This window comes from Aphis gossypii, chromosome 1 (genome assembly GCF_020184175.1).
Source record: "Aphis gossypii isolate Hap1 chromosome 1, ASM2018417v2, whole genome shotgun sequence".
Classification (NCBI taxonomy): Eukaryota; Metazoa; Arthropoda; class Insecta; order Hemiptera; family Aphididae; genus Aphis; species Aphis gossypii.
Window position 1 is genome coordinate 26,386,426 of NC_065530.1, and position 13,414 is coordinate 26,399,839.

At 32.7% G+C, this 13,414-nt stretch overlaps 1 protein-coding gene across 1 annotated transcript in view; it reads right to left on the reverse strand.

The window, feature by feature from the left end:
- Window positions 1–531: 531 nt before the first annotated feature.
- The window catches only part of LOC114127487 (discoidin domain-containing receptor tyrosine kinase B-like), a 133,190-nt gene continuing 120,307 nt past the window's right edge, over window positions 532–13,414 (reverse strand). Inside the window, exons 10-18 of the mRNA XM_050197758.1 lie at window positions 11,200–11,313; window positions 9,952–10,374; window positions 8,471–8,637; window positions 5,805–5,927; window positions 5,042–5,151; window positions 4,376–4,576; window positions 3,740–3,832; window positions 3,485–3,626; window positions 532–2,685 (exon numbers count right to left, since the gene is read on the reverse strand). Coding sequence (XP_050053715.1) covers window positions 2,380–2,685; window positions 3,485–3,626; window positions 3,740–3,832; window positions 4,376–4,576; window positions 5,042–5,151; window positions 5,805–5,927; window positions 8,471–8,637; window positions 9,952–10,374; window positions 11,200–11,313 — 1,679 coding nt within the window. The 3' untranslated portion in view covers window positions 532–2,379. The remainder of the gene's footprint in view (window positions 2,686–3,484; window positions 3,627–3,739; window positions 3,833–4,375; window positions 4,577–5,041; window positions 5,152–5,804; window positions 5,928–8,470; window positions 8,638–9,951; window positions 10,375–11,199; window positions 11,314–13,414) is intronic.

The following is a 13,414-nucleotide window of genomic DNA, read 5'->3' on the forward strand; positions in this document are numbered from 1 at the left end:
CTTTAAATTCGAATACCCGCGGGAGAATCTATACAAAAAAAAATATAGTAAATGTAACAACTTCTTCGTCCAAATTGTTAGATATCGCTTTTAACGTTTGATTATTTAACCGTAAAATGTACCTATGTGTCTTACATGAGCCTATTTTACTGCGAATAGTATTCAATTTTAACTACCTAGTTATAGTCTTGAAACGATTCAAACAAGTGTTAAAAAAATTCTTTAAATTTTAAGTTATTTCCCAGACGCGTTTATGAACAATGTCATCCTAATCTAGCGTCTATAGTTATTCTCGGTTGCTTCGATGCAACTATACTATTATCAGGCTTGTGATAAATATTAATTATTCTACATTGTTATTATTTATAATTATTATTATTTTTAATTAATATAACATTATTGTGTATATTTTTCGGGCTTGTTAATTGTTTTAGTGTACTTTATATTATATTTATGTATTGGCCATAGAGTTAAGCTCAATTGTAAAACTATTTTCTCTAATTATTAATATACGGATATACTAAAAAAAAATAGTTTTTCTCAGTAATTTATTGATGATTTATAGCATCTTATAAATAATTCTGATTTACAAGAAAGTGATATGATAATATCTCTATATTGATAACTATTATAACAAAAATATACACCAGAGGACAATTAAAAATTAAAATATTGTAAAAACAATTTAACTACACAGTATTATAGTATATATTATATACACACACATTTATATATTATATAATATATTGTTATTGCGATGGGAATAGGTTTTGACACGAAATAAATTCGGGTCAAGCGGTGGTTTCTGTTTTTGAAAATTTTTGCCAAAACAAAATAAATGATATGTCGAAATATAAAATATGTAGTGTACATTTCATAAATAAATCAAAATTAAATAATATATACAATGTTCAAAAACAAGTAAGTTGATGAATTAACAATAAACATTTTACATACTGTAATAATAATAATAATGATAATAATATAATATCTAGAGTGTACTATATAAAAGTGTCACATTTTTAAAGTAACTTAAATATCACAATCTATATAAAAAAAAAAATATTTATATAATAATACAGGTTGCTTTAAACAGGTGTAAAATATTGTACATTAGCCGAACAATTAATTATTTATGTACACATTATTCGTCTCGAGTAAAAAATAAAATACTAAAAGGCTTGACTAGTTATTATATTATTTATATTAATAATGATTCTATATATACAATATTATAATGTAATGATTTCGATTTCTGAACAACTTAGATAGTACATTATTGCAAGTAATTTCGACGGATGTCGGTTCTTGAACATTTGAGGATAATATCGAGCGATTGATGGAGAGGAGCTGTGAGGAGTGAGGGACAAAATCAACCGCCCGACTTTTATACGTGTCTAATATTATTACAATATGTATATAAATATAGGCAAACTACATCTCCACTAGAATCGCCACGATAAACAATACAAGCGATTAAAATGGAAATAGCAGATATGTTAATTCATTCGATTATTAGCGTTTTACACAAAACGTTTAATGTATCACGACGAGAAGAATCTAAAATGACAAGCAACGGTGCAGTTATATAAAAATAATTACGTCCGCACAAGCCCGTACTTATTGTTTAATATAATATTATACGATACACTTAATATACGTAGTGTTTATTTGCGCAATGTCATCGCGTTTGAAAACGATGACGGAAAAAACGCCGGACGCGAATATCCGTACGGTCGATATTGCCTATTTTTCTATCAGTCTATATTAACATTATACATAGCGTTTACAATTTACAATTCGAATAATTTTAAAATTGGTTTGTCTGTATGTACACGATAACACAAAAAAAAAAAAAAAAAAATAGATACCGTACGAACTGGCGAGCAGTCAATGTCGACCGAGAACGGACAGTACTATAATTCATTATAGATTCGGTGGATTACCAATACGCGAGTATATGGTATAGGAGATAGTATGATGTCGAAAGTGTGACGTCGGTCAGTAAACAGAGAAATAAAAGATAAAATAAAAAAAAAAAAACAAACAATATTAACAAATAAACGACGCATTTTGTACGTGCGGCGGTGGCGGCTTCGCGAGCTATCATAATATTATATAATAATAATTATTATTATTACATGTAATATCGTAGAACCCGAGCGCCAAAAGAGATTGTCGAAACAGTTTGCAGAATTTTCAGACGTCGGGCGAGTGTCCTCTATATGAGTCGACCGACTCTACCCCGACGCCATGTGTAACGGCGCGGCGGTCCGTCGTCGTCGCTCAGTCTGCGTCGCACCCGGGCAGATAGGACGCGTTTTGCCGGAGGACGAACGGCCATCCTTCGCGCCGACTGCCGTCGCCACCGCCGGACCGTCATGACGCGGCGGCGGCGGGCGCGTAGCCGAGGTTCTTGCGCTGCAGGAACAGATGGATCTCCCGGAACGTGGGCCGGTCCGACTCCTGTCGCTTCCAGCACTCGCGCATCAGGTCGTAGATGTCCCGGCTGCACGCGGGCCGGGACGGGTACTCGAACAGGCCGTCGTCCACGTGCATGTGCGACAGGTTCTCGACCACCCGGTGGTCGGAGAAACCCTCGTACGGCCGCGACTTGGCCAGGTGCAGGATCTCCCAGAGGGTCACGGCAAACGACCATACGTCGCTCTTCGTCGAATACTTGTCCTGTGAATCGAACTCAGTATTATTATATTGTTCCATTTAGCGTGCGATTCGCAAAATATTAATTATAACTACCACCGTGATACACTTCGTACGATATAATACATATTTATTTAATAAAATTGTAATAACGCGGTCGGCCGGAGGGCGGTGTGGTGAAATTTGTGGGTGGCGAAAGATATAGGGGAGGAGGAGAATTTTGTTTTATATCGTTAAAAAATTCAGTTATATTCACATGACATAATTTATATATAATATTACGTAGTACACTTAAACATTGGTTTTAAAATTATCTATTGTGCACTCGTTCGTGAATTAGTAATAATCAATAGATAGTTATACCTACTATCTACATACTTATTTCCCTTTATAGCACGCGATATCGAAAAAAAAAAATAAAAATAATGATTTCTTTAATCATTCAATAAAGTATTTATTTTCTGTCGTTTTTATGAAAATTACTGCGTGGCTGTGTATGAATTTTATCGTGGTTCAATATACAGGTATATTTGCCGATGTTTAAGAAATAAAAAGGTTTCAAGGATTTATAATTTAATTTTGTATTCACAGAAAGACAACACAAGAGAGTGATATATTATATTTTCAATCTAAAATATTTTCTGCGGGTTATTTTTCTCAGAATAATATGTTGACGCATTTTAGTTTTCTAGGTACCATTAAAAAAAAAAGCAATTCATTTAAGATTTCGATTATAAACCATGTAATCGTGGTATATAAATTAAAAATTGTTCATAAATAATATTATGTTCTAATAGATTTTAGTGAGAAGACTAGAACTCACCAAAAACGCCGATTCCCACGACATCCATCGGATGGGAAGACCGAGATTGCCGTCCAGTTTATAGTAGTCTGCCGAATACGCTTCATTGTCGGTGCCGAAATCGCTGATTTTTACCTTGTACGCTTTACCCACCAAGCAATTCCTGAAACACGTTTGAAAATTAATTATAACAGTTGCCGAGGGTGCGCCGCCAAGACAGATATAGTTGTTGTAAATTATAATGAAATACTCTGACGTAAGATTCATTATTTTTACCTGGTAGCCAAATCGCGGTGAACGAAGTTCAACGATTCCAGGTAACGCATTCCAGAAGCTATTTGTGTTGCAAGATACAGCAGACATTGGAAACTGAAAATAAGTACACGGAAAACGATTGTTAGAAAAACGGTAGTGTTCCAGGTGATTTTGTTTTATTGTTCACAAGACATTCACTTTATCAGTCGATATTATTGTGTGTTTTGAAAATAAAATAAATTATGTTTTAAATTATAATTTATAAAATGAAGTTGGTAAAACTTGTAAAAGTGCATGATGAGACGTTATTTTTCTAAAAATGTAGATGTATAAATGTCAAAAATATATAACCACTTATGATGTGCATTACAACTTACAAGTTTAGATGTGAGTAGAGTTGCCAATTACGGCTCCTTAAATAAGCAATTTAGTTGTATAGATTAAGATCTATTATGACACAGAATAGTTGATAAGATGATAATAAAATATTATAATAGTTTGATATAATGTTCGATAATTATTTTAACATGATAATGGGTTACTCATTATTTGAAAAAATCAAAATCTCGTAATGTTTCTTCAAAAATACCAAAATCGATTGATAAGATGAATGTAGTTGATGTTATTATACTATTATGTTTTGAGACAGATAGGTACCTAAGAGTTTTCACAGTGGGCGGCAGGTTCCGAGCAGCTTCGACGGGTACGTGTGTTTTGAGGAACTGGTTGAGGTCGCCGTGCTCGCTATATTCCATGACTACGCAAAGTGGCTGTTCGGAGGTGCACACGCCCAGCACTCGAGCGATGTTTTGATCTTCCAGGCCGGCCAAAATCCTTACATCGTTTTGTAATTCAGCTCTAAAATACCATACAACGTTAAAATAATTGTATAAATATTGGATGAAATAAATTCTTATTATGATTATCGTATCTCGCTGAATTCTTGTCGTCGTAACAAATATTAAGTAAAACTTTAGCATACATAGTTAAGCCTCATAATTAAAATTATTAATTGAAGATTAATTGTATTCAATGTAATTACGAATTAGTTATTGAATATCTTATTATATTATATATGTGTATATAGGCAATAGAAAACATTTTAATTGAAATAATTTTAAACTATTTAAACGATACACGCGTCACTTGTAAGTACAATTTATTAGGATTTCAGATAAAAATCTGAATAAAATAATGGGTTATTTTGATTTAAGTTTTGAATACTAGTTAGAATATTTTATTATTTCGGATTATAAAAGGCCGAGTTCCATAACAGGTTTATGTGTTTTAGAATAATCTATTTCATTTGCCACTATAACTTACCTCTCTTTTTCCGATAACGCGGGCGAGAAGAATTTTACGGCCACCAGTCGCTTGCCCAACGTCATTTTCGAGTTGTATTCGTTAATACCATCCGCTTCGGCCACGTAAATCTAAAACAATATCGAATGTCGTCAATTGTTAGGCATATGTTTGTTTGTATTTTTAATTAATCAAAATCAACTTGTATAGAATTTTATAACGATATAGTATAAATATAATAACAAAATATAATAAAATATAAAGAAAACAAGGAAAATGATGATTTTCATTTGCCCACAAATAATATAAAAGTCGGTTACGCATAAGATATTTTTATATACATACAAATGTTTAATCGTTCAACTCAAATTAGTATAAACTTAATGCATGGATGCGCGGTTAAATAATGAGTTTTATGATTCAAATACACCTTTTAAATCGTTTATTGTTTTAAACAAACTGTGCTTATGCTATTAAAATCCACAGGACTAATTCAGTTGTTATAAATTTTGATTTGATGGACATACGTGAAAGTTGATGGTGAGTATATTTTTGTTTTTGTTACTTTAAATAATCATATTTTATCTACTTTGGATTTTTAAAAAAAATATAAAATTATGCGTACTTAAATGTTTAAATATTTATTATTTGATAAACTTTTTAAAAAGTATAGCTGAATTTATAGGAGGATTTGATTGGGTGAAAAAAAATCAATCATAATAATAATACAATAAAGGTATTGTCGAAAACTAGTTTATAGAAAGATTGAGACAACACAACTTACCGCTCCGTAATTACCCTCACTGAGTTTGGACAACATACGCAGACGGTGCCGTGGGAATTCAGGCACAGGCGTTTGTTCGAGTCGGCGTTTCAATGCGGTTTGGGATTCTTGTTTTTGCGAAGACTGTAAAAAAATTAAAACAAAAAAATAAATACATATTATGTGTAGTGTATATAAACTGTTTAATGTATGAGTATACAAATAGTAATGCGCGTAGCCCGTAAAGCGTTAAATGTTAATAGGTCATCGTCGATGAAGAGGAATTAGATGGGGTGGACGAACGATCAAATGCCAAATCGTTCCTTATACTATACGCACAATATGTTTAAACGGAAACATTTTTAAAAATTTCTCTCTTTTTCAACAGTTTTAATTTTATCTAATTTTTCATCAATGCTTTCGGAAATTAATTGACCTATATGATACTAGACCATATAATATTAAAACTGTAAGCAAGTATAGGTATATCATATAGGATTGATTTTTTTTTTTTTTTAGAAGGTTTAAATTAAATTTGCATGGGTACCGAGAATTTTATTCAATCTTCGTTATACGAGTACTTAAATTATTACAATACACATAACGATTGTTCCCTCAACAGTAGATTTTTATATAATATATAGGGTAACAATAAGGTATTATGATACAAGTAATAATGATTGTAAACCACAATCTTACACGAAATACGACTATAAAACGAATATTTTCTTCGCGTTTTATAAAATCACCCTGTATACAGCCGGAACACACACCGTGCATGATACATGTCATCACCGTGATATATTACAAGTTTGGGCACCTATATAGCTATACCCATAATGTGTTGTGCTACACAAACGGGCAACGGCTATTGTGATACATGGCGACAATATATAGTATGGTAGTGGCGGTGGTCCGCGCAGATGACGTTTTCACACGACAAACGATAATATACTACTACGTAGGTGTACTATATACGTATTTGCCGTGTTGTAAACATTTAGCGGACCGGGTACATTGTGTCCATAGGTAATGACATTGTGCTCGGGAAACGTATACGCCCGAAAACGAACAAACGTTCGTGAGCATAATATCATGTACCTATATCGTAAGTACACCACACACAACAGCTATTTGTATCAATCACTTGGTGGAAGTAAATATATAGGTATCTACAATACGAATATAAGTCAAGTCAACGTGTGAGTACACTCTATTGCGAACACACACACTCACTCACTGGCAAACGGACACTATTCAAGGAGACATGACAAGTCGCGTTCGGTCCCATTATTCATATAATCTTTTCATTGAAACGACACTCGGTATAAGGGTGGGCGGGGAGGAAAACATGGGTGAAGAAGTGATGTAGGGAACGAGAGTGGAGCAGCGCGTTTTCGTGTTCGTCGACGAGTCCGCCGCAGTATAAATTATCTCTCGGCGAAATTATTTCGAAGACTGCGCGCGGGGATGGCACACGACGATGACACGCGCGCGGTCGGAGGAACGTGGAAAGGAACACCTCATTTATTTTTTCCCCTCTCTCCTTTCAAATCTTGTAAAAATGCCCATCTCGTTTTTTTTTAAACACATTTTTAGTTATAGTTATTCGCTTAAAACCTAACCGTGTATCATGTTACAATGTAATAATAATTATACACCTACGACTGACAAAGTGTTTAATTATTATTCCCGAGCACACAACACAATATTAATCGATTCGCGCGGGTTCTCAGGTGTTTTAAATTGGTTTTCCGTCTTTATTTCAGGAAAATCTTGGATGCTTTTCTTTTGCGTTGTTTTTATTATTCATTATGTTTATAGTTTTGCTCGGAAATTATGTACTTATACTACCTACTGTGTATATACTTTGATAAATATAACTGAAATATTATACCTTCAGTTTTATTATTACACTGTAATTTAGAATAGTAATATTAATAATAAATATGGATAGAGAGAGGAATATTTGATGTAAGTGGTATATAGATGAAAAAGAAAATTAAGTATAATTATTTAAACAATAAGATTGTTGCATTAACTATTAACGACATAAGAATAAGGCAACGTGTAAAAAGTACCTATATTTTCACTATTTCTTTCTACACCAACCAAATGAAATAGCACTGAGAATGATTTAGAACAAAAAAAAAAAAAAATAATGGTTTGAGAAAACATTTTAGTAATAATATAACAAAAAAATATCGTAAAATAGATAAAATAACTCTTTTTCATTTCTATTATAATATATGTTATATTAGTTTGATGATATTGTCATAAATTAATTATATAAATGAAAAAAATTGATAGTGTAAATCATAATTAAGTGATTCAAAATTAATAAACTGCTTAATTTTTAAACTTCAAATAGTTGTAAATATGTCTAAAATATTTTTATACCCCATACTATAATCAAAGTATCTGTCTACTTAGAATGTGTGATTGTCGTAAAGTGGTAAAATATAATTTATTTATGATGTTCTAAAATGCGTTAAATAAAGACAAATCAATAAATTTTTACGTTAATATTATACGCTGCATGCTTGTGTTGGACTCATAAATTGTAATCAGTTTTATTATTTATTCCTAAGTGGACATTTGTGTCGGCACTGTTTTCAAGTCAAGAACACTTGTGGATTTATGTACGTGGACTTGGCACTCTTAAGAAAACATATGTTAAAACTTACTTTTTTACTACTTCTGCTTTCGTCCGTGGGATACATTTTGTTCCTGGCAAACGTGTCGGTCGTGACAGGAGCCACAGGAGGAGCTGACGGGGGCGGTGGTGGCGGTGGTGAAGAAGTGAGTAATGGCATGGTTCCGGTCTCGGGCACGGCGTATTCGTACGCAGAGTCTGAAAGGTAAACAATGGTAAGTTGCTTTCAACAAAAGCGAGAAACAATATGACTTCATTAAATCTTTTAACTTTTGCAACTTTCGTTTAAGAAAAAAATAGTATTCATTTGTGAATTAATTAATGGATTCAAATACGAAATGAAAGTATAAGACGTTTCTCTATCCGTTCACTGCGAACCGTTAAACGCAAAAAGTCGTTCGAAGTTTGAGCAAAATGTCGATTTTTTTTTATACGCATTACATAATATTAAGGTTCCGACCATCGCCATCGTAAAGTATTTCTGTTTTTCTGTGTCGACGAAATTGGCAATTATAATGGCAGATCACGTATCATTATCAATTTAACGTTTAGGTATATGATGTTGACCTGATGTCCCGATACATAGTTTAATATATAAAACCCGTGATGCTTGTAGAAAGTATATATAGCGATGAATATACCATTAAAAAAACGAAATACTCGAAAAACGTCTGTAATGATAATTTTGACAATATTTGTACCTGCTTCTTACTGGAAACTATAATTATAAGAACAGTAAAATCTTGAGAAGCTTCGTCGACAAATATTTATTAAGATGACACTTTATTTTAAGATTAAACAAGCGCCGAGATTTGTCGAGTCTGTCTCGTTTTTCGCACGCGCGCTTAACGAACTAAAAGCAAATTGACGCACGCGCGGTATAATGATTGATAAGTGAAGAGATTTAGAAATAAAAAATATTTAAATATGCAACAATATTTCATTACAGAATATTTTCAATACAATTTTCAATTTTTATTTCTTATATCAATATTGACGTTTTTCGAGGCACCGATAAAATATGTTTAAATCTTGTCTATGTCAATTAAATGTAGTTGATATTTTTTTCTCTTTTTGGATTATATCGAATAATAGTTATTATCATGATTATTTTAGTACGATGTTACGAACTATACGAAAAACAACTAAAAATTGCAAATATTTGAACCGAATAAAATACCTAATAGAGTTCATTTTAAAATTATGATTTATTTTTAGTTAAATTATATACTATTTATTGTTCAATGATAACTTGAATTAAATTCAGATTAATTTAGATAGACGTGATTGTGATAAGAATGAAAGCCATAAATGTAGACAAGTAAATCAACATCTCGAAATGATCTCGACTTGAATGAAACTTTCAAGTTAAAACAGAAGTTTGGTTTTTATGTGTATGTACATACATAAAAAGAAAGTTTGATTTTGTTCGAATTCATTTGAATTAATAAAAAAAAAAGGTACGATAGTTTCCACAAAAATCGGGTTCATCATTATTATGTAATTACTCACTGCCCGAATCCACGTTGCGGCCGACTACCACGGTACTGTAACTGTAGAACGGCGTGTGCGCGTGATACGGCTCCTGGTACGGTTCAGCGTCCAGTTGGATCAGCCTGTCCATGTCGTGCAGGTGAGCGTTGACGGTGCCGGCCGGATGGCCGTGGCCGGTGCCACCGTGGTGGCTGGCCGAGCTGCCCGTTCCGGCCTCCTTGTAACTACCGCCCGTGCCGCAGCTGCTGCCCGACGACATTCCCGGACATCCGTTACCCGTGGCCAGTGCGCTCTTGCCCACCAACGGGCTGGCGAAGCATTTCCTCCTCCGGTGCCGGGACACGATAAGGAAAATGGCGACCGCCAGCAGTATGATGACTGCCATCAGCACGCCGATAATGATCGCCATGTACGTTTGGTCCTCGTCTTTGGCAGTAGGGACTGCGCAGGACACACACACAAAGAAAGATTATTAACAAAATGCACGTGATTAGACAACATCGATTTGTGGTATACGCGCGATTTTATAGGAAAATGTTCATCAAGTATACATGCGCACCCCCCTTTGTATTGGATCTTGCCCTAGACTTTTGCATAATGCAATTATTCAAAATTTTATCATTGAATTTTTTATTTCTGCATAAAAGTCAAATTGATAAATTCTTGAGTTTTTGGGTACTACCCACTCGGAGTGTTCAATAGAAATATAAACTTCAGTTTTTCAAATGACAATCAGGATGATTCTTACTTGAAAAACAGAAGTTGTTATCGGCATAGGCGACACTCCTTAAAAATAATAAGTAAATTCTTAAGATTTTGAAAATTTGGTCTAAGTATTATATTTAAAATTTTCAATAAACCCAGAATATGAATAAATGTATTATTAGATAAAATAACGGGGTTGGGCATGCTTAGTGAATCACACTATTCATTGTTGTTAATGGAGCGAGTGTCTTTGAAAACAGAAGATAACTGTAATATTATTATTATATCGAAATCCATCGCGTAGCGATTTTGTTTTATCAATAAGAACTCGTAGTGGTTCCGACATTATACCACTTATAATTATAATTTTGTAAATGTAATTAATAATATGTAATATGTATAGGTTATATTATAATATTGTTATCACAAATTCTTTAAAATCACATATATGTATATTAAATCCTTTTTTTTTAAAAAAAAAAACGAAGGACTTAATTTTCCTACAACAATTAATAAATTGTTTATAATTATTTATTATACAATATTTCGTGTTAATCGTACTTGGAAGTTCTGGTCTCAGAGGATCCTGATGATCTTTCATCGTCGAACCGTTCTTTTGAATAGGCGGTTCTAGCGGCACAACACTTTCTTCGGAGAAATTGCCTTGTGCGACATCTGAAAAAACAAACGGCCGGATGTTTTTAATCCATATTAAATTGAAATATATACAACATTTTGCAGTAATTTTAATTAATAATATTGCTATAATTACTGTCAAAATATTAGTTATAGTAGTTATTTAGAGGTGAGGGAAACGTTTTCACAGTCTTTATAAATATTTTGATAAAACTAAAGAAAGTTAAACTATCTAATAATAATAATAGTTCACAGAGTATTAGTACTGAGTATGCGATGACAATAGTTATGAGTTAGGGGTCACTTACTGTATGAAAATACTTTTTTGATTACAAATGAAGTTTTGTGAAAATAATAAACCCATTAACAATAATGAAAACAGTACTTAATGTTTTATAATGTATAATAATTATTTTAATCTATCGTTTAACAAATGCGTTTTGTGACATTATTTGGAAAATAGTAACCATTATTTATATTCAACGCATTTTTACTCATACAAAATATTGTGTGTGACAATTAATTTGCATGTGTACAAGAGTGTAAAAAGGGGCATGCGGTTTGGCACCATTGCATAACGAATGTCTTTCACAGTTAAAAAGCAACGAATTTAAAGCGGGTAGACTGAGATAATAGGAATGGGGATAGTAGGAGGGTCCAGAAGCAATTACGTAGGCCCATTGTTCAAGAGCACCTCAAAAACCGCGGCAATTAAGGGTCTCACAATTTTCGTTGTCATTATTATCCCAGTGGACAGGCAACTTATATAAAAGTTCTTAATTAAAAAATACTCGGTTCGACGATTTAAAAAACCCACTTCGGCTCTTACACTTTTATGCGAGCACCAAAAATTAATAAAATTTAAGAATAAAACGCAAAAATTCAGGGAAATTAAATAATGGAAATAAAATAGTTATCCTGCTTCCGAGTAAAAAACTACTGACGCGAAAAAAAGCGTTATTATAATATTTTACTGTTTTTATTATTTTATTATAGGTACGGGTAAAAATTAAAATCCAATTTTAAATTAAATTAAATTTAAATTACAGAAATTCTTTAAATGTGTGCAATTTGGGGATAATATTAATAATAAAGAAGAAACACTATTGATTAAATGGAAAATACAAAAATATAATATAGATAACATTATGCTGTAGTCACGCCTATGACTATATTTTTGATATTGTTAAAACAGATTTATACACATTATTTATGTTCGCCTACTACCTATTAGATAATTTAAAATGTCTGCTTTAAGATTTTAGTTTATAAGTATTACAACACACAATGTGAAACATTTAAGAAAATGATGTAAAGCACACATTGTACAAGAAGATCAAAGTATATCATGGCAACATCTTTATGCAAAACTTTACTCATAAATCCATACACCTTACCATAACCTACTATGCGTATAATATTATGAGCACGCGGGCAGAAATTCCTTTAAAATGCCCTTCATTGGATCCTTTGGGGGCATATATAAGGAAAGAGAAAATAAAACCGTTATTAGGGTCGATATTAAAAAGGTTGTTTCCGCGAGCCATTTAACCATTTCCCCTTACCCATTACACACATCTGTCTCCGCTGCGAGGGTGTCCAAATGAAGACGCCGACAACGTTTATGACCTTTGTTTTTGGTAATTGAAACGAGTACGAGTTTAAAGTCTTAAATCTCGGAGTTTGTGGTTGTTTTTAAGCGGTTTAAACGATTCGTAAAACTGGCTACAAATAGTGTATATAATTGGAAGATTATTTCTCCGCCAACACAACAACAGAAACAGCTAGCTAAGTTCAGCGGGACAACGAGAGTAAATATAATTTTACTAGAATAACTACTAATTTGATGTAGGTAATCAAATGGATTAATCGTATACAGCGAATAAACGGGACACGGGGATGTGGATTTTAAATAACACGAGCGTTAATAAAATAAATATCACACAAGTATTCGGCACGGAAAGGTTATAAAATATATGAAATAATGACAATAATAAAATATTGAGAGTGGCAATGATGTTTTAGTCGACGAGAATGGAAAATCGATTCGCGTTTTGTTCTCACCAACAAAAACGTATATAGCTACTAATATATATTATAAATTAGACGATGTTTCGTGTGGCGTTTGAGTACAATTTTG